The sequence below is a fragment of the Amblyomma mixtum genome, chromosome 5, assembly GCF_055824585.1.
Source record: "Amblyomma mixtum isolate Tamu chromosome 5, ASM5582458v1, whole genome shotgun sequence".
Classification (NCBI taxonomy): Eukaryota; Metazoa; Arthropoda; class Arachnida; order Ixodida; family Ixodidae; genus Amblyomma; species Amblyomma mixtum.
Window position 1 is genome coordinate 49,699,931 of NC_143016.1, and position 20,804 is coordinate 49,720,734.

The 20,804-nt window shown below is 45.4% G+C and overlaps 1 protein-coding gene and 1 non-coding gene across 2 annotated transcripts; both read right to left on the reverse strand.

Annotated features, from left to right (window-relative positions):
* Positions 1–4,463: 4,463 nt before the first annotated feature.
* LOC149342088 (uncharacterized) lies at positions 4,464–15,408 on the reverse strand. The gene is made up of 5 exons (XM_089546745.1): positions 15,295–15,408; positions 12,573–12,826; positions 11,046–11,113; positions 6,166–6,252; positions 4,464–4,825 (listed from the first exon to the last, which is right to left on the reverse strand). Exons 1-5 carry the CDS (start codon positions 15,406–15,408, stop codon positions 4,689–4,691), a joined length of 660 nt encoding a protein of 219 aa, XP_089402871.1. The 3' UTR covers positions 4,464–4,688.
* Positions 6,829–6,901, reverse strand: TRNAM-CAU (transfer RNA methionine (anticodon CAU)). Its single transcript has one exon. It is a non-coding gene; the product is annotated as a tRNA-Met (tRNA).
* Positions 15,409–20,804: the final 5,396 nt, after the last annotated feature.

Genomic DNA, 20,804 nt, shown 5'->3' on the forward strand with positions numbered 1-20,804 from the left:
TCTCCTCGAGTTTTCTAATTAAGGTTTTCCAAAAACAGCTGCGTCTAAGTTATCGCCCCAAACTTCGTAATTTCATCCGCGCACCTGTCGGTCTGGCGCCCCCTGCTACGTTGCCGTACCTTCGAAACCACTTCGGCGCATTAAGCGATCAAGGGTCATCAGCTGCATGCAATAAATGTGTTCAGGAAAGTAAAAATAGCGCTAAATTTTACACAAACCTCACAGAAAGACGCAGAGGTGTGATCTGTGTAAAAGTTAGCGCTATTTTTACTTTACTGAACAGAGTGTCACACCAACTAGCCCCGCAAAAGGTACTGTTAAGTGCAATACATGCCCTGCAAATGGCCGTTTCCTCTTCATCTCGGCTAACCGATGTTCGTTTTCTTGCCCAATTTCTCTGTATTACTGCTTCTCTCATGTTCGTCCTGATTACTTCGGCTACGCTATAGATCTGTTTTGAACTCTAGGCTGCATTAACTATCTCGTCCACATTGGTAATGACATCGCATGCTTGCCCCCTAGCGCATACATCCACCATGTTCAGTTTACTCCTAACCGTTTTTAGGCTACTTCTACTCTTAAGAGCATGATCGTTTCACTTCATGATATCTTACTTAAGTCGGGTAATTCTCACTTATGGGTCAACTTGGATGCCTTTGTCATTTCTGTTCTTTCTGTTCAGTAAGAGGATTTAATGCTTTCACGTTTCGTAATGATATCTTTGATCTCGTGAGATAGCCTAGCAGTATCTCGCCTATCTTACCGCCCATTTTTATTACACACAATATAACGAGAGAGAGAGAGAGAGAGAAACTCTTTAATGAAATACAGAGAATACAATCTCCCTGAGACTATCATTCATTGCTTCAACACTAAGGTCGTCAGCGTCTGTTAGAGCCAGATGTGTTTTCTGCAGCGACAGTCTGAATTTCTATACACTCCCTTTGCATGTTTATTCCGCGCATTGTTTTTATCTAGGCTTACTTTAGACTGCACCCTGCATTCATTACTACACCGCACCTTGCACAGCACCGCTACATCTTGCACTATACCAGGTTGAGGACAAAGTTACAGTATTCACAAGCATGTCTATAGATTGATATTCAGCAGCGCGAAAAACTAAGACCATAGCGCAGACGAAATACGACCCAAGCGAGCAGGAGTACCTGGTTTCGAACCCGACCGCGGCGGCCGTGTATCGATGGAGGCGAAACGCAAAAGGTGTGCGTGTGCTGTGCGATGTCAGTGCACGTTAAAGATCCCCAAGTGGTCGAAATTAGTCCGGAGAACTCCACTACGGCACCTCTTTCTCTCTTTCTTCTTTCACTCCCACCTTCCTCCCTTCCCTTACGGCGCGGTTCGGGTGTCCGCCGAGATATGTGAGCCATTTACTGCGTCATTTCTTTTCCTCAAAAACAAATTTTCAGTTTTGAAGTATCAACTGTTTATATATTCACAATAAATGAAACTACACAGGTGGCAGGCAACACAACAGAAAAAATCAGTCTTTCCTTTCGGCACTAACAAAGAAAGCGAAAAAGCAAAAAACAAAACTCGGGGGAGGGGGGGGGGGGGCGACAAATAAACTCAATTTTCAATGTATTACGCAATAACGATAATGGGCGCGGGAATATATGCGGAAATGATCATTCTCTACTTTACATGCATAGATTGCTGGGAGTCATCATACCACTCTTGGAGCAGTGGTGCAGCGGTTAAGTGATGTGCACTGCCCTTGCCACTGACTACCACTCATTAATTAATTTAACCAGTCGCCATTAATTTAACTGTCACTGGCCACGGTGGGCAGGTTGTGAGGACACCACAATTTCCCGTGACCTAGGTGACCCAGCTATGTTGCTTCCGTGGGTATTTTTCGTGGATTTTTCGCTAACAGTCAACGACGCCGACGCTGAAAACAGATATCGACGACGACGCCGGCTTTTGGGCGACAATAGCTTCTAAACCCTATCGCGTTAAAAACCGGACATTCTCTAAAGCAATATCCCTGGCGCAAGAACTTGCCAAGAACAGCTACTTATCGAGCATGCCGACTGTAGGTAGTGCAACGTGGTCGTCCACTTCGTTTCTTATCAGGTACGCTTTTACCAGTTCCCCGCATATCCTGTTCCTGTGGGTAGCAGGATAGCTGGACAATGTTCTTAGACACAGGGCCTCTCACAGTACAACTACTAATTCATACTGAAAACTGCGCAAAAAAACGAAGACACAGAACGAGAAGGCACGTCACGGGCGCAGACTATCAACTGAATTTTCATTCACATGAAGAGGCCTATATAAGTATCTTCAGCAGGCGATAGGGGTCTTTGGCGTGATATCAGCGTGACCGTTAAGGTTGTCGTGATATTGTTTGTGCGCAGTTTTTTGAAAGTGTAATTGACGGTTGCATCACGGTGCACGCGAAGGGATAGTGGGTGATTGTGTTTTGGGTTGATTTTCGCGGTTGTTGTGTTTTTTGTGCTTGTTTCACTGTGGGTAGAAGATACTTATATAGGCCTCTTCATGTGAATAAAAATTCAGTTGATAGTCTGCGCCCGTGTCGTGCCTTCTCGTTCTGTGTCTTCGTTTTTTTGCGCAGTTTTCAGTATGAATTCCTACCAACTAGCCCAGTTTACCGTTCTTATTAACAACTACTAAGTTTTTTTTTTTGCTCTGTTATCTAGGGGATCCTGGTACGTAGCGCATGAGTAAATAGCACTTTCCTCGGTTCACTGCTCAGCCTAAAGCAAGTAGTTGCGTCTGCGACATCAGTGCACGTATCTATTGCGGAGTGTCTCTCTAGATAACACTTTCGGCAGATCTGAAGACTGAAGTGCAAGCACTGCTAGCCTCATTGTGTGGCACATAGAAAGTTGTATGAGATTGGAGGTAAATTGTCAATAACTATTTAAATACATTACATGCCAACACCTTAGCGACTAATTTCTACGGGTGTTCATCACTTAATATGTTATTCTGAGCTTCCCTTACGATTTCCAGCCGATATCTTCCTGCACTGGCTCACTTGTCGTTTTGGCTTGGGCACCTAGTGCTAAATTTTCAGCAGATCTCTGATTGATTTCTGATCTCGGCCGTACATCTACCCTTAGGCATAAAACCTGATTCCCGAAATTAAATGAGCCCTGGAAGCATTATTCATCTCCGAATACCATCGAGTACTTCATATTTGTTGTACTCACATAATGACCTACGTTCATTATCATGGCATCTCTTCGCTCTTTTGGCCGGACACCGATCATCCGACAGCGCGATCTACTGGCCATATATCTAGCAAGCTTAATAGATGGCAGCACTGTGCTACTTGCTAGCCCAGGCACTTACCATATATGAGCCCGGCTGCTACCCTTCGTTGCGTGGTTTTGCGGCGTCTCTTGTCCCAGGGACAATACTAGCCCGCATACGGAGCCTTGCACTTGTTATCACATGACAGGTCCGTTCTATATATTATAAGTATCGCGGAGCTGTCTACCTTCTGGAGCTGTCTTCGCGGCCAGCCACTTCTGGTTAGCTTCTCGTTTTGCTTTTAATTTTAGCCGCTGCCCTTGCGACTGCGCAGCACGGCACACCCGCTGCGATGCAGAATACTCATCATGTGCTTCAATGCTAGATGTCTTGTGGAAACGAACATTTCGGACTCGATTGTTGAGGTTTCTGTTCCAGCGTTCGTAAACATCGTCCCTACAACTCGAGTCCCTTCCACCTCGTCCTCTTCTTTGCTGCGTGCCGCTTGTTGGACACCATAGTCCTCGGCCTGTTCCTGTTTATGTGGCCGTTCGTACACCCATATGCACTTTAGCTGCATTATGCACGCTTTTTCATGAATTCTGCAGTACGTACTCTATTCTCGTTTGTTGTATGTATTACTGCGAGCGCATGTACGTGAAAGTTGTAGTCATGCAGCGACAACAGTGCCGCTGGTAGTTCTTGACTGCTTGATTCCTTCCTGTGGAAACGGTGGTGACCTATTTACGCTACCATTGGTGTCTCCAGTGCGCGCGTGATATGTACATTGAGTCGTCAAAATACGAAAGAAGGGGGCCCGTTAAGATACCTATGTTCATTGTTAAAATTATTTGGTTTGAACTGCATTCTTTCCTGTGAATCGGTGTTGTTCTTACCGCTTCTTCTGATAGATGGATCGTGGAAACTTTATTTTGTAATCTTTGGTTTACAAGTGCCTTAAGAGAATGCCGTTTTACCCCTGCGAAAACAATTTTAACGAATTCTTTTTCTCTCAACATGTTTATACACGCCTCCATTTGTGGTTTTTAGCAAACTGTGTTTATCATCGTCGGACTTTTTTTTTGTACCATCTCTATCTTCCTATCCCAGTTCAGTACAGTGCAGTAATAAATGTTTCCTCCTCCTACAAGTACGGAGTTATTTAGAAGATGGCATAGAGTCATTGCCCTCTTGCACGTATGCATCGCATACTTGCAACAACAGTTATTTATTATTTATTTATTTACCCACAGTGCCAAGCGTCATTACAGTCTGACCAGTTGTGTATAAGTGTGGAAATGCGCGCATTATTTTCCTATTGGAAAATTGTCTGCATTGTGGGCGCGGTTTCAATGGAACTGGTACTTTATTTTTGTCTAATGTGTATACGAAGCACAACTTCGTCTTAAGCCTATTTTGGGAAGCAATGCTTAGATAACATGGTTTTAGGAGTCATCTTCCAACTGACTGCAAGTGTCTTTGTTGTATGCTACATTTTTGAAGTCGCAGTTGTCTTCAAACTGGTCGACGCAGTGCTGCGGGACATTGTCTTTAGCCTCCTTCGACGCCCATAGCATACACTCTGTAACAGTGTCGAGAAAACCCAATGTGAATATCCTGCAATAATATTCGATACAGCGTGAAAAAAGAAAGCGTTACTATGCAAACTTATAACAAAAAGCGCTCTTTGTTCCTCTTTATATATGCAAATACATTGGTGTAATGACCGCGCCTACAACCTGCCCGTTTTGCTCAGGTTCCCGTCCTGATACATGCTTTTCTTTTGTACCATTAGTAACAACGCCCATAGCCAAAGACTTCACAGCTAATGGAAGATATTGTTAGTATTTAGCCCTTTATTAAAGAATGGTAGTTAAGGACCTAAAGGCAAGAATGATAATTGATTCAGCATAAAAAAGGATTACTTCATAGCGCAACTCACAGCACATTGCACATGAAGGTGCAAAGTGCTATGTATTCTCATCCTGCACATAATGGTGCCGTGTGCTCTGTGTTGCGATACGAAGTAGTCAGGCGCCGCAGGCGATCTGATCACCAGGGCCGCCGGATGCACCTAATTATACTGTAGATACAATCTTTTTTTCGATCTCTTGCTTCGGTTCGTGAAGATTAAATTCTTGGGAAATGTATCTGAGCTCACCCTGACTAGATGAAAACATTGTGCCATGGCCCTCTCTGGCTACACATATTCTTGCGCCATAAAAATACTTCATAGTCCTAAAGCAATACGTCTTTATAATGAACCAACAACTCTTGAAACAAACGCGGCTAAAAGAGGCAACACATAAAGTGAACAGAGAGGAGTAAGGGGGTGCCTCAGGTTGTGTAACTAACGTTTCGGCACGAACAATTTTCCTTTTGTCGTCAAGTTCGTTACGAACTATTACAAAACTTGACCCTGGTTCAGAACATGCGCTTTTTATGTTTTTAATGCGAAATCATTAGATGGCTATGCTGACGCCGGAAGTGTCCGGAAAATGTGTCGCCAGAAGTTGCTCCGCTGTACCACTTCTTGAGTTTTGTAATAATGAGAAATTAGAACAAAAATACGAAAAAAATGCTGTTTAGGTGGGAAACGAGCCCGAGTTTATAGTTTACACTGCACTAAATATATCTTCAGAATTACACAGTACTATTTTTTTACCCTAATTATCAAAACATTGATGGCAAACCTAGCACATTTTATAACTGAGAAACCTCAATAAGAATAGCGACTGTGTCTGCCACAGTTTTGAAGAGCCGATGACCTCAGCGACAAAAATGCAATTTACGCTAAGGCAATGCAATTCAGCTGCGCGGTAGATTCACGTATCTTCTTAGATCCGCATGCTGCTCTTTGTTCGTCAAGAAAGACGGTATAACTAAACTCTTTCTTCTCTTGACAAGCTTATTTCTTTTTACCTTGCACGCCTTCGAATGGAAGCTCAAGAACAGAGCACATCTTGTAGTCCGTGTATATGAAGTTCCCGGTTTGCTCAGGGGCTCCACCTGCGATATAACCATAAGAAGCTGGGCGAATTCCCTCCTGTCTATCATTGAGTTCTTCTTTGACCCTTAGCACATTATGTTTGAACAAAAACAGCACAGCAGAAACTAATATTTTTCATTCCAATCATCAGAAAAGAGCATGAGTATGAAAGTCTTTAGGTTGATGAACAAAAGAACACCCGTCTACTTTGGCACGCTTCACCTTCCTCGCTTTTATACAAGCTGTATTTCAACACTTGCACCTTTCGTTCATCATGCACAGTAATGTAATTTAAGAAAAATTACTATTATGTAGCCTTCTAAGTAATCGCAATAATCATTGGTAGAGAAAAAAGGGCAAAACTTGTGTTACAATGCCGACATCGTCTACCGTTTGGGCGCTCCGACGTACCCATATATATATATATATATATATATATATATATATATATATGAGAGAAGCCATCCACAGAAACCAAGGGACACAGGGGATTTTTTAATTTATTTATTTTTTGGTGTTGCTCAATTTGGTTTATTACTGAATATGTTATCGCTTAAAGCTAATTGATTAGAAAAGCAGAAGAAAAAACAACCACATGCCGCCGGTGGGAACCGAACCCACGACCTCCGAATTATGCGTCCGGTGCTCTACCAACTGAGCTACGGCGGCGGCTGTCAAATCTGCTTTCGCTAGTATTTATTTTTACAAGTCACCTAACCTTGGGAGTGCTTATCAGCGCCACCCACGTTCATAAGCGGCGGACGTAGTACGTCCTGAGTTACAGCTGGTGTGACATGGAACTTCATCAAACAACGAGGGTGGAAGCTGTGTGAGAACCCTCTTTGCTCCTATGGTGTCAAGGCAGCGAGAACCGAGGCCCTCACTACGCAATTAAGCAAACAAGGGAAGGGCAATGAGGGACTGGTTATAAGTATGAGAGAAGACAACAGCCACAGAAACAATGGAAACAGGGGATTTTTTAATTTATCTATTTATTGTGTGGTTTTGATCAATTTACAATATTACTGAATATCTTATCGCTTAAAGCTAATTGATTAGAAAAGCAGAAGAAAAAAACAATCACATGCCGCTGATGGGAACCGCACCCACGACCTCCGAATTACGCGTCCGGTGCTCTGAGCTACGGCGGCGGCTGTCAATTAGCCGTCAAAGCTAATCAATTAGCTCCCTCATTCCCTCATTCTCCTTCCCTTGTTTCCTTAATTGCGAAGCGATGGCCTCGGTTCTGGCAGCCTTGACTCCATATGAAGAGGGTTCTCACACAGCTTCCACCCTCGTCGTTCGATGACGTTCCACGTCACACCAGCGGTAAGTCAGGACGTACTCCATCCGCCGCTTATGAACGTGGGTGGCGCTGATGAACACTTTCAATGTTAGGTGACTTCTAAAAATAAATACTACCGAAAGCAGATTTGAGACCCGCCACCGAAGCTCAGTTGGTAGAGCACCGACGCGTAATTCGGAGGTCGTGGGTTCGGTTCCAACCGGCGGCATGTGGTTGCTTTTTCTTCTGCTTTTCTAATCAACTAGCTCTAAGAGATAACATATTCATTAATATTCTAAATATTTAAACAGCACCAAATAAATAGGTAAATTAAAAAAATCCCCTATGTGTTTTGGTTTCTGTGGCTGTTGGCTTCTCTCATACCAATAACGAACCCCTCATTCGCCTTCCCTTGTTTGCTTAATTGCGAAGTGAGGGCCTCGGTTCTGGCTGCCTTGACACCATAGGAAGCATAAGAGGGTACTCACACAGCTTCCACCCTCGTTGTTCAATTAAGTTCCACGTCACACCAGCGGTAACTAAGAACGTACTACGTCCGCCGCTTAAGAACGTGGGTGGCGCTGGTGAACACTCCCAAGATTAGGTTATTTGTAAACATAAAATTCCCCAGAAGGCAGAAGGTTTGACAGCCGTCGCCGTAGCTCAGCAGTAGAGCACCGGACGCGTAATTCGGAAGTCGTGGGTTCGGATCCCGCCGGCGGCATGTGGTTGTTTTTTGTTCTGCTTTTCTAATCAATTAGCTTAAAGGATAACAAATTCAGTAATATAAATTGATCAACACCACTAAATTGATAAATAAATAAAAAAAAACCTGTGTCCCTTGGTTTCTGTGGCTATTGACTTCTCTCATACTTGTAACGAGCCCCTTATTCCCCTTCCCTTGTTTGCTTAGACATATATATACATGTGTGTGTGTGTGTGTGTGCGTGTGTGTGTGTTCGTGTGTGTAAGTTTTTCGTTAGCTTTTTTTGAAATGTTTCAAAGTTTCAAAGTGTACCTCTGATAGACGATGTACATTTTCTCTCGAAGAACGATTCCGTTTGGCTAGGCGACGCCGCCCTGGTTAGCTGTCGGCCTATCGTGCTCTGCTTTCACCTGCCTCTGGCCTAGCCCAGGCCCTTGCCAGCCCCTGCTACGTTCAACACTGCCCACGCCACCGCGCACATGCTTGTCACATTCGACGCTGGGAGCTCCTGATCGACGGCCGTGGCGCAGCCGGCAGCGTTCGTCCTCGCCGCAGCGTCCATTGCTAGCCAACTCCACCCTCTAAGGGACGCCAAAAGCTTCGGGCCCATAGACGCGTCGTAGCCGGCTGCGTTCGTCGCCGCCGCCGCCAATGCCTTTGCGCCTATTCCAGCCACATTTATCGATGAAACTAGGCCCGTAGCCCGGCGCCTACGTCGCAGATTGCGCCTCAGGCTGACGACTCGTCGGCTGACATGGTCCTTACGGCGTCCCCGGTAGACGACACTCCATCCCCGGAAATCGGCTGAAGCATCACTGGCGCCAGCCGTAAGCCTGCTTCCGCCACCCGACCCCGCGCCGAGCTCATCACTTCTGGAAACCAACTTCCCCCTGGTACCATCACTCCCAAGCTGCCTCTCTACGACTTGCTCACCACAGTCATCTCCGCTGCACAACTCTCCTCCAAGACAAGAGCAGAGATAACCATTCAGGCCAAGCCAGCCTTTGCCTTGTGTTTTTAAAAACAAATTCTCCTCTCACCGCCCACCTCCTACTTTCTAACACGATCTTGACCTTCACGGTAAGCCTATCAACATCAAAACATATGCCCCTCATCCTCCCATTTCATGCCTTGGCGTCATAAATAACGTCTAGTGGCTACTTCACCCTTGATGGCCTCATACACGATCTTGAATCTTTCACAACTGATATTCTCGCTGCTCGCATGATGGGCACCACTCAGTCGGTGTTCATAACTTTCGGTGGTACCATGATTCCCCATTTTGTATATTTTAAACGCGTTGCCTTCCGGTGCTGTCCTCATAAACCAAAGCCTAACACCTGCACCCGTTGTCTCGCTCTAGTACACTGCGCTAACGTATGCCTCCAGCACAGCGTTCAGGCCAAGTGCCGTCGCTGTGCTGCTCCTGTATCCGCCCACCCTTCCGCTCATGTATGTGTCCAGCCCTGGTGCGTTCATTGCCAGGTAAACACCCACCCCTCCCTCGACCCGACATGCCCATCCCTCCTCGCTAAACAATGCGAGTGTGCCAAAGCTGCGTACCTCCGACGCCTAGCTTTGCACCGCGCCACACAATCCACCCCGTCGTCATCCTCTAATCATGATCCTCCATCTGCTCCGATCACGTCACCACCCGGCCCCTACGCCGCCAAAGTTGAAGGATCCTCGGTGTCAGCGTCCCTCTCTTCCTCTACACCAGCCTCTCCATCCTTGACAGACGAGAGCCGCGCCTTCGACCTCCGGCTCGCAATGCTGGAACGCCAGCAGGGAGAGCAGCAGCACATTTCCCACAATCTACAACAGCAGATCCATGCGTTGCCTCAAACTCTCCAGACAAAGGCCTCCTCTCTTAATTCCCAGCTTACCAAGCTAAATGAACACCTTGCCATGTTCACCACTCCTTCCTCCACCACCCAGGTCGCCCCTTTGGCTGATCTTGTCGAAACCACCACACAGGCACACCACACTCGCTTGGTTCAGCTAGAGACTTCGGTTCTCCAGATTCTTACCACCCTCCAAGCACAATCCAAGCAATCGGAATCCTTCACTTCTATGCTACACTCCGTGCATTAGTCACTGGCCCCGGCCAAAAGGAAGGAACGCGTACCCTCACTAGCATCTACCTCCGCAGGAGGGACGCGGTGGTCGGCAGCTGGAGCGGTCGCATACAACGTCGGCTCTGCCATGATCGCTGTTATGTGCGGTCCTCAACTCTTTCCCCAAGCAAGCTTGGCACCATCGTCTCCGGCAACCTAAGCCGCATCCGTGGGCACCACATTTGCCAAGGTGCGCTGAATTTTGTTTAATTTTCTGTGCATTGAAAACCTCGCCACACCTCTGCGGCGCGAAGCCTAACGGTGGCAAGGCCTTTGCCGGCTGCGTTCAGGGTTTCCTCGGGGATTCCCCGGATATGGCGGTCCAAGGCCAAGTCACCGGATACGATCCCACCTCACTAGGGATCGTTAACATGGATACCGTCCAAGATTAGGAACCTCTTAGCAGCGAGGAGGGATGCAGTGGTTTTATGCGAGCGCACCGCGTGCGGCTACATGACGTATTTAAATGAGCCTAGTTCCGTTCATTTAGTTGCGTTCATTACATGAGCCTATAACCATACTCAGTTATATTACAATGAGCTCAAAGGAACCACGCACAGCAATAGTCGCAAAATTCCATAACTATTTTTCTAAATGACTGTCTACAGGGGCTGTAGGGGAGATAATATCAAGTAGAGAAGAAACATAAAAGGACCTTCAAACAGTGCTATTGCTCTGGTGAATTTTTGTTGGAGACATATTTACCGTCGCCGACCGTGAACACGGGCTGGTTAGGCGCTGACCCCGCCCGAACGTGGAAGGTTACGTTTTTTCTGAAAAACGGGCAAGAACAGATTAAATGCTTATAATTTTATATATGGTGATATATGATTCCTCTCTACACTTGTAGTTTTGCGATCTGTACGGAGGCTGTTGGAGCAGATTTTTATATCCGATGCTTGTAAATGTGTCAGTTTTCAATACAGAATATGAGGTAACATTGCTCATGGTGGATTAGGTGCTGGCTTTCCTGCGTGATCAATTTCGCTTGTTTGCTGTGAGGGCATCAATTCAAATTTTCAAAGAGCGACGTGACTTAATTATGTCCCGTACATCTGTATTTAAAATTTATTTTACGCAAATGGAGTGAAAGAGAACATTTTGTGCGCGCTTTTGCCCACAGTGTGGAATAGGTATATTTAGCGTAATACGTCGTGGGCGAATTACACTCTGCGCTATTATATTTCAAGATTGAGCCCCGGATTTTAAGGTATTAAGCAACTTCATCTGAAGTTACCTTCCCTAAGCCTGCCTGAGTTGGTGACTGTCAAGTACTGCTTGACGATATTGATTTTGTAGAATCGCTCAAGTGCTTCGTAAAATCTCCGGCCGCGATCTCTAGAAATTGAGCCCAATGCAAATCCTTGTACTGTATATCCAGGGATGGTCACAGCGATGTCTGCAGTTGAAGCTATATGACTGGTGCTTGCTGTTAAAATGACTCTGTGAAAATGACCGGTGTACCTCTTTCGGAGGGCGGCAAACGCCAAAGGCACGCGAAAGCGTTCACTTTGAAATTTTCGGGGGACAATCACGAAATCATTAGAGAGTTTATGTTTAGAGAGGTAGTCTTAAAAAAAAAGATTCAACACTGGGCAGGGCAGAATGTTTCCAAGTTGCCACCGAAGAGCATCTTATTCTGCCCTATCCTTGAGCTCGTTCCGATGTGTACTGTTGTTTAAACGTTTTTTGCAAATAAGTGTAAATGAATTCAGATTTAAAATTCAAGTCAGCTATGTGCAAACGCTTCTTTTCATCGACACTGGAGGCCACAGTTAGTGCAAAGCAAAAGGTTCCGCAAACGACAACATATTTTTAAGTCACAGTTTTCTACACCAACCCGACCCTTGGTCCCTTCCTATGATACCTTCTTACTGCCTCACTATCGAAATAAAACTTCTGGGGGAACACCTGTATTAGCAGATGCCTCACCGGATGCACATAAAAATCTGCGTGAGATAAATAGCCCAGACATTCTTAACCCAAATCACTTTTCTTTTAATCAAAAATGTTGCGCGTTATTTTGTCACCCTTAGAAGCGCCGGCTGAGAGAATTAGTGCTGGTGTGTAAAGCTTTCCGATATATCAGAGTGGAAGGAGATACAGCCACACAGAGAAATTAATTATGCACAAGGTAATAAATTGGTCAGAGCACAAGCTCCTGAATTGTCTGCTATAAACAAACCACAGCAACGCTTCCACTCAGCCAAAACGTAGGACCTTAACGCTTACTTTTCTTTGCCGTTGAGTCCTGGCAGAATCCAGACGTACGTGGCGCTTGGGCCATTGTTGTCGAATTCTGTTCGCCTGGCGGTCAGGCAGTCCAGTTTTCCGTCCTGATCAATGTCCAGAATGGCAACTCCATAGTCGAAATCGCTAAAAATCTGCCCCGAAATAAAATTTTGCACCACAGCCATTAGGCGCCACATAAGTTTTTCTATTTTAGCAAGGCAGGGAGAGGTGTAGAGATGCCCCTGTTGCGGAGGCTGCAGGTAAAAGCAACAATTATATTATGTGCTATGAATCATTGCACTTTGTTCAATGTACGTCATTCTAGCCTCTCTAGATGTTCGCGTCTGTCAATAATGGAAGAATGCTAGCAGGAAAACTCGTAAATTGGTGAGGTAATACAGTTTTTGAAAAATTATGTCCGTGCAACGTAACGGCGGAGATAAAATTCTTAAACACCTGCGCATTCTTTTAGGCTGGGAAGCTGATGTAACGAGCGTAATCAGAGTAAACAAAACGAACTGCCCGAGTCTGCCATCATTAGGCGTTATTGAGTGCGCTTGATGAGGGTACATACAACAGAGGCATACTCAATTTAGGTCGAATAAGTCTCTTGAGAACAGGTGTTGGGAGGGAGATTGGAGACAGCGTGCTTTATCTTTAAAGAGACCTAATTACCGATTAGAGGACGCAAGAATAAGGTTAATATGATGGTTTCACGCTAGGCCCGAATAAAGGTGATGTCCGAGGTACTCAGACGTCGTTACTAACTCGAGCGGAGTATTTTTTAAGGAATACGGTGTTTGAATTCGAGACATTAGGTTAGTAAGACGCAAATTTTATGTTCAAACGAATAATATTGCATGAGCCAGGTAGAACAGCGTACTTTCACATAGTCGAGATAAGATTGAAGGTCATGCCTATAGCCATTACAACCAGTTTTAAGATAAATTACACCATCGGCAGCGAAATGTTTGATCAGATCGAAACACGAAAGCGTCTTTTTGGCCGTGCCCAATTTTCCGATGAAATCTGTATATATTTATTTTTTGTTCACAATACCTTCAGTGCCCGAAAGCGTCATTGCAGGGGGAAAAGAACACATAATATTTGAATGCGGCTTATGTAAGGAAAGAAAAACAAGAAAAATGTAATAACACAGCAATGAAAAAACGGAAAATAGGAAACAACAAGTAAAGAAAAAAATGCACCGCGCAAGCTGTTGTACACCTAGCAGAGAGCTCGAAACAGCATTTCACTCTGGCATTTACAATTTTTTATCGTAGTCTATACCATTTACTGATGGTGGGTTGGAAAGTTGAATTATGAAGGATTCTTATTTTAAATGATAAGTACTACTATGAGACGTAAAATAAGGAGGCAAAAAGTTAGTTTCCCTGTTTACTCAAACTATGCCGAAATACATTCTGAAGAGCATGTCCAACCGCATTATTCTGCGCCTGCTTAATAGTTAAAATCCCGACCCATCCTTATGTAATGGAAGAAAAGGCGTAAGGTTATAATTATTACAAACAAATCGAGCTCACGCTTTTCTACCCTTTCAAGTGTGTCGGAAATAATTTTAGTTTGTGAACCCCAGACGGCACAGGGGTACTCCAATATAGATCTTACGTTAGTGCAGTAATGCATATATAATTTTACCAGGCGCTTTTCTGAAATTGCGCTTGGTGACAATTTACTGTTTTACGAGTCCTTGGTGATATAAATTCAATATGCTGAGTCCAAGTTAGTTGTTTTAGATTAAAAATAGTGCCCAATGTATTTGTTTTCACTCACTAACTCACGACAGCCGTACAGTAAATAATGTATAATAAAACAGGCATGGATGGCGCTTACGCGTAAAGACAAACTGACACTTAGAGTGATTGAGAGACATTTGCCACTTATACACAAGCGCTGTGTTCAGTGCAAACTTTGTTCCAGATAATCATGGCTGAGAAACACTTACTAAAGTAATAAAGGACGCAATCATCTGCATGCAGACGTATTGAACAGACATGGGAGAGGCCTTTGCCTTGCAGTGGCATATTCAGGATGATGATGTATTTTGTACGAGAGATTAATGATATTCTACATTAATGATATTAATGAAGAATATCATTAATGCACTCAATAAATAACAAGGGCCCTAAACCAGACTCTTGCAGGACTCGCGAAGTAACAACAACATAATCAGATTGTGAGTCATTAATTACGACGCACTGTATGCAATCCTGTTGATAAATCCGAGTCCAAGCAAAATGGGAAGACCAAGGAGAGATCATTTATGCAATAACAAAGCATAGGGAGCAGAATCAAAATCTTTTTTAAAGTCTAGAAGTATGCAGTCAATTTCTACATCAAGGGCAAAGAAAAGAAAAAAGACCGAAAGATCGGCTTCCCCTCCCCACTACACAGCAAATACGTCCCTCGCTATAGACAACCAAGGTCCGCTTCTACAGTGTTTGATGGCATTTATGTGCGACTGTTAAATGCGCATGCTGGATTTGAGTTGAAATGGTGAATTTTTTTATGCGGATTAGGTTGTTGGACTCTCAAGCATATCTTTTCTGCAACTCGCTCCCGCCCTGCTCAGAATGAAGTGAACTGAGAAAGCCACACTGTTCCTTAAAAAAGTAAATTATGCGCTCTGTGCTAATTATTAGCGATGGTAGCGACTTGCCATACAGCTCAATGTGGAGAAGGCAAAAAATTCCTCACTTGCCTTGAATGCATCTATGACCCCATGCGTAAGGTGATGCTTCGCATTGCATTGACATCCTGGCACCAGCAGCAGGACACATAGGCCGAACACCGCTATCGAAAGCAATGGTCTCATCTTCACTTCGGCGGAACGCTTACAGCAATGAGCCTCACATCGCGCTCTCTTTTAAGCGGAACCACATGTGTACTTGTACCAATCGCGTTGTGGTTGGCTGGGGGGGGGGGGGTCAATCAACTCGAGATAATTGAATACTCGCCATCCACTGTAGTGCAGTTCATCGTCCTGCAATGTCAAGAATGCACCTGTTGAACCTCGTTGAGAAAAAGTAGTTTTCGCAACTGTGTTCTCTTTAATGATTTTTCGTCCTTTGATAGCGCACAAATTTCTCTCCACCTACCCCCCTATTAAAAAGGTGTACAGTCGCACCTTGACACCTAAGTGACGTTTATAACGGTTGAATAAACACTTTAGACCGTTGGCAGAGGAATACATGACCAGAGGTCATACATTGCGACGGCCGGTTGGCGGCTCAATTAGCTCAAAGTAATTGTTTCTGGGTCGCCTTATTAGGTGAACGTCATTGTCGTGTAATATCACGAATGCTGTTTTGATGAGTCTCACATGAAAAATGCGAACTTTTGCCATTGCTTCCTATGCTCTTTTTGAGGTTTCTTGCCCCAGTACTGTATCAGAGTCGGTGTGAGGTACCCTTATTCCGCTTTGATGAAATTCTGAAACACTGTCAAAATGAACACCAGCGCTACCCATCCACAGCAAAAAGGGTTTGGGAAAGCAGACAAGAGCGTGCTTTTTATGAATGCTCTTATATGGCCGGCTATAATGAATTTCGACACTGTGGTCACTGGCCGGTGCTCGCACTGTGGGGAGGTAGCTGACGCCTACTATATGGTGTGGGCCTTCCAGCAAAACACAGCCCTTTCTCCAAACTGCAACTCTACCCTAGAGGACTCGCAGGCAGCCCTTCACGGTTGCTTGGAGCTCCAGGCCCAGTGGGCCTTGGTCCAAAGGGCCCGGATGGCGGCTTCTACCAACGGGGTCCAGATTAGGAACTAGAAAACTTGAAGGCTTCCCCCCACTAATGGAAGGCCCCGAATATCTCTCTGTGTGTGTTTGTGTATGTATATATATATATATATATATATATATATATATATATATATATATATATATATATATATAAAGGAAGGGGATGAGCGGCTCGTTATAAATACGAGAGAAGCCAACAGCCACAGAAACCAAGGAGCACAGGGAATTTCTTTTTTTTAATTATTTTTTTTGTGGTGTTGATCAAGTAAGAATATTACTGAATATAATATTCTTACTTGATCATCACCACAAAAAAAAAATTAACTAAAAAAAAAGAAATTTCCTGTGCTCCTTGGTTTCTGTGGCTGTTGGCTTCTCTCATATATATATATATATATATATAAGAGCGGAGTTAGCTGGTATGTTTAACCGTACAGATTGGGCTTCATGACGAGCATCAAGGATGAATAATGTGTCCAGATCACCGAATCTGTTGCAGTGGTTCTCAGTGGCAACGATAACGGGTCGGTTCAGCCGAAGATCCCCAAAAGGTCTGCATGCAGGCAAGTCGCCCTTCAAAACCGAACATGGAAACGTATAATTTGAGATCACTACTAAGGAGCGCATTCGATAGCTGTGCTGCCTGAAAAATAACGGGGATTAAATTTGTTCTAGTTTTTGTGACTCATAGAGAGCAGGGAACAGCAAGCAAGATTCTTATTCCACACAGAAAAAGGCGAAGCTTAATTCAGTTCTCCAGTATATTGAAGGCGTGAAGGCGTAGTAGATATCGTAATGACGTTTAATAACAGGTATAGACTACTTGTAGTGCAGCACAAGAAATTACGAGGTGAGACAGTAGAAGGTTTCTACAAACGCTTAGAAATGTTGTTTAGCAAAATAAGCCCTCCATTCACTCATTTAATAAATGATTTCAGTGTTGAAGTAGGGAAGAAGTTGACAGGTAAAATGGAAGCTGTAATATAAAGTTTGTGCTGCGGACAGGGGGAGGGCAATCATACCTATAATTGGCGGTGCCGTTTTGGACCAATCTCGCCATTTTTATTGATTGTGTAGTGCTGAGTGGTTCGAAGTGTCTTCCCTAATTGGTAGACGCATGGAAGCCTCGCATTCTACCACCCTCCATGCAGCAACTATGTCCTCCACGACTGGTTACCCACGAGGGATTACTTTTCACCCACGCGCATGAGAGGCATGAGGCAGGTGTCTCATAGAAAAGGAAGAACTGTCCCGCACGCCGTGAGCAGACCGTTCAGTCACTTTCCACGTGTTCTCGTCTTCCCGTTGATTTCAGTGATTCGTTACAACAGCAGGCTTTACCTGCCTCTGTGATCAGCACCCTGATGTGATTTCTGAAGAATATGAGCACTACAGAATATTCCCAGGAAATGCGAAGAGAGCGGCGCTTACAAGCTTCTAATTTCTAATTTTCTTTTCATGCCGCTTCCACATGAATAAGAACAAAACTATGATTGAGTAGTCTGGGAAGCAATCATGGACAACTGTACGTAGTTCTTTTGCAACGATAGCTACTATACGCCAGCCGCTTCACGAGGTCAGCGTGGCTGGGCGCTGAGCCGCGGTACACCGGCTCCGCCAGGGGTGCGCATGCGTGGAGTGGCATCATAGCCCGCAGTTGGTGTGCGCGCCGCGCGGCTCGCTGCTGCGCCAACGGCGGAGCAGACGCCGCCCGCCTCGTCAGTTGTGTGCATGCGCGGAGTGACGGCAGAGCACGCAGCTGGTGTGCGCGCCGCGCGCCTACATTACGCTAGCATTTCGAGCCTTCAGCGTGGCGGAGCCGTGGCTGGTCACTTGGGTGGTCACGTGGTGTGTAGCAGCTGCCGGCGGCGCAGCGCGCCGGAGAAACCGAGTGAGGGAGGAGTGGAGAGGGGACGGAAGTGAATCCATGTTCAGGGACTAAGATGAAGAAGGAACGCCCAGCGAAACGGAGCGGCGAAATACTGAATTTGCATTTCGACTGAAGGAGTTCCACTCGGCCAGCTGTAGCTACCGCTTCACTCCACGTTTAACCTGAGCTAAACCACAGCCAATTTCTTGCCATTCAGTAGCAATGATAATAAAAATAAATTCGCAAAGCAGAACACCTAGGTGCCACTCTGTTCGCATTTGTTTTTATTGCGATCGCAGAATAGATGACGAGTCAGTATAAACATGTACCCTGTCAAGGCGAGCGCTTAAAGAAGAACGTAAGTATGAATTGTATCATGATCGCCATCTGCCTACCTACGCCCACTGTAGGTGTAAGGCTTTTCCACAATTCTTCCAATTAACGTGGTCCTGTGCTAGCGGTGGCCATATTACACCCGCAAACTTCATCTCATCCGCGCAAATCAATTTGCGGCACCCCTGCTACGCTTGCCTTCTTTAGAATTCATTGAGCTACCGTACAGGATCTTCTATCACCTTGATTTCGCATTGCATATGCCCTGCCGAAGCCCATGCCTGGGCAACTGAGAGGAAACCACAAAAGCACAAAAATGTTCAGCACTGCGTACTTCCGAAATCTAGACATGGATATGTCAGAGTCAACTAAAAGCCGCAGAAACAACTAAGGCCTTGACTAGCAATTCAGGGAGTGAACATTAGGGCCCATTCACACTTGCGGGTCGCAAAGAGCATGCGACTAGCATGCGCTTGCCACCAGGCAGCAGCTCGTCAGAACCATTGTTCACACTTACAAGCATGACCTGCGGGTAGCCTTCTCGTTAGGTTCTCGTCTGATGCGAAAACTCTCAGGAATGACGTTGTTCGCGCGCTTTTGAGAGTTTCGTCTGCTTTCACCACGTCTCCTGCAATCGGTCCTCTAAAGTGCTATTCTCAATGTACTACGACGACCTGAGCGAAGAGGAGGATGTTGGGTAGGCTTTTATGTGCGCCGCGGCCATGCAAGCGTCATTAAGACGGGTGCGCTTCTCAGGGCCGGCCTGCCAGCCTGTATGCCGGCGTCAGAAAAATGCGCTATAATTGTTTGTTCCCATTCATGCCAAGCGATGGGGTAGAGGAATGTAAAGCATTAACCATTTTTGAGGATATTTTGCCAATACTGAGTTTCTGGTATAAATGACAACTGCGTTACAAGCAAATTTCTTCCCATAGCCACTATGCTGCTGCCCAGTGCGGCTCGCCTGTTGTCTGCTATCTCGGCTGCTTTACAGATAGCCTGCGTCCGGCGCCTTATTCGTCAATAAAAAGTGCACTGCATTATGCTCTATTGAACGAGCCAGCTCTACTTATCTTTCTGTTCTGCCATCTTGCCAATATGAACTGCTGTATCTCAGTTTCTCCTACTAGGTCTGCTCAAAAGCGGTCACTTTTAGATTGATTTTACTCTACGGTCACCCTCCGCGTAAACGCGCTAGGCGCCAGTAGTACTGCTGCCAATTTTTAGGGTAGATATAAGAGGCAACAGATGCCTTTAGAATCTTGAACACCACGCGGAAAAGCCACCAAAAATCATAAGATCTCCAGTTATCGAAAACTGCAGCAAGGGTAACGTGCACGGCGGCCGAACGTACCGCTGGAATGGCGAGAAGTAGTACCCGCTCAACGCTGCCCTCAACGGGTATATAGTCTTGCGCGGAGGTATTCAATGATAACGGCTTCCAGTTCTTGACTGCACTACGGCGGTCGTGCACAGAATCCTATCCTGCCACGTACTATAGGCGCGGACATACCGCATCTACATGATTTTAGCGCGCACGTTTTTTTTTTTTTTTTTCGAAACTGCACCTCGAACAACACAGGTGTTGGATTCGGATACAAATTCGAAACCATGCTAACAAAAGACCCAGCTCCATTGCAATCAGATGAGGGAGTTTAAGCTTTTGTGCTTTAGCATGCTTGACACATTGGAGACTTTATGCCCAACCGTGTATACTGCCGCGTATTAGCGGACCTTCTTTACAGCAATGAGCATTTAAAATTGAGGGACCGAGCAGCAGGGGTTAAGACCGCGTGCCGTTGCCTGCTACGGCCGGTGTCTATGCAGCTCCGTGTGTAAATCGTATATTCTGATGAAAATCGCCTCCGCTAGCGGAAATTCGCACTCCGTGTTATTTACCTGGCTGCTCTCGCCGGTGTTCGCTTTCTCAGAAAGGCGGCAGATGGCACGAAAAACATGCATTAACGCTTGCAGTGTGCGCCTCTCGAAAATCCGAAATTACCATTCCCCCTCTTACCTCCCGCCGGAGGACCTGCTAGAGTACGTAAATACTGGAGCCGAGCATAGCCTCATGTTTGTTCAATACACGGTATAAAGCCTGATAATAGTGCCTACGAGCAGCCCTGGGAGCATCATGATTTCCACATTGCAACAGGTGTCCTGCAAAAGCAGAAACCAGTCGGAAAAATGAAGGCAGGTGAAACTTGCACATGGCCACAATGTGCCCTTTTTACTCTTTGTCTCGGTTGTCAACTAGCGC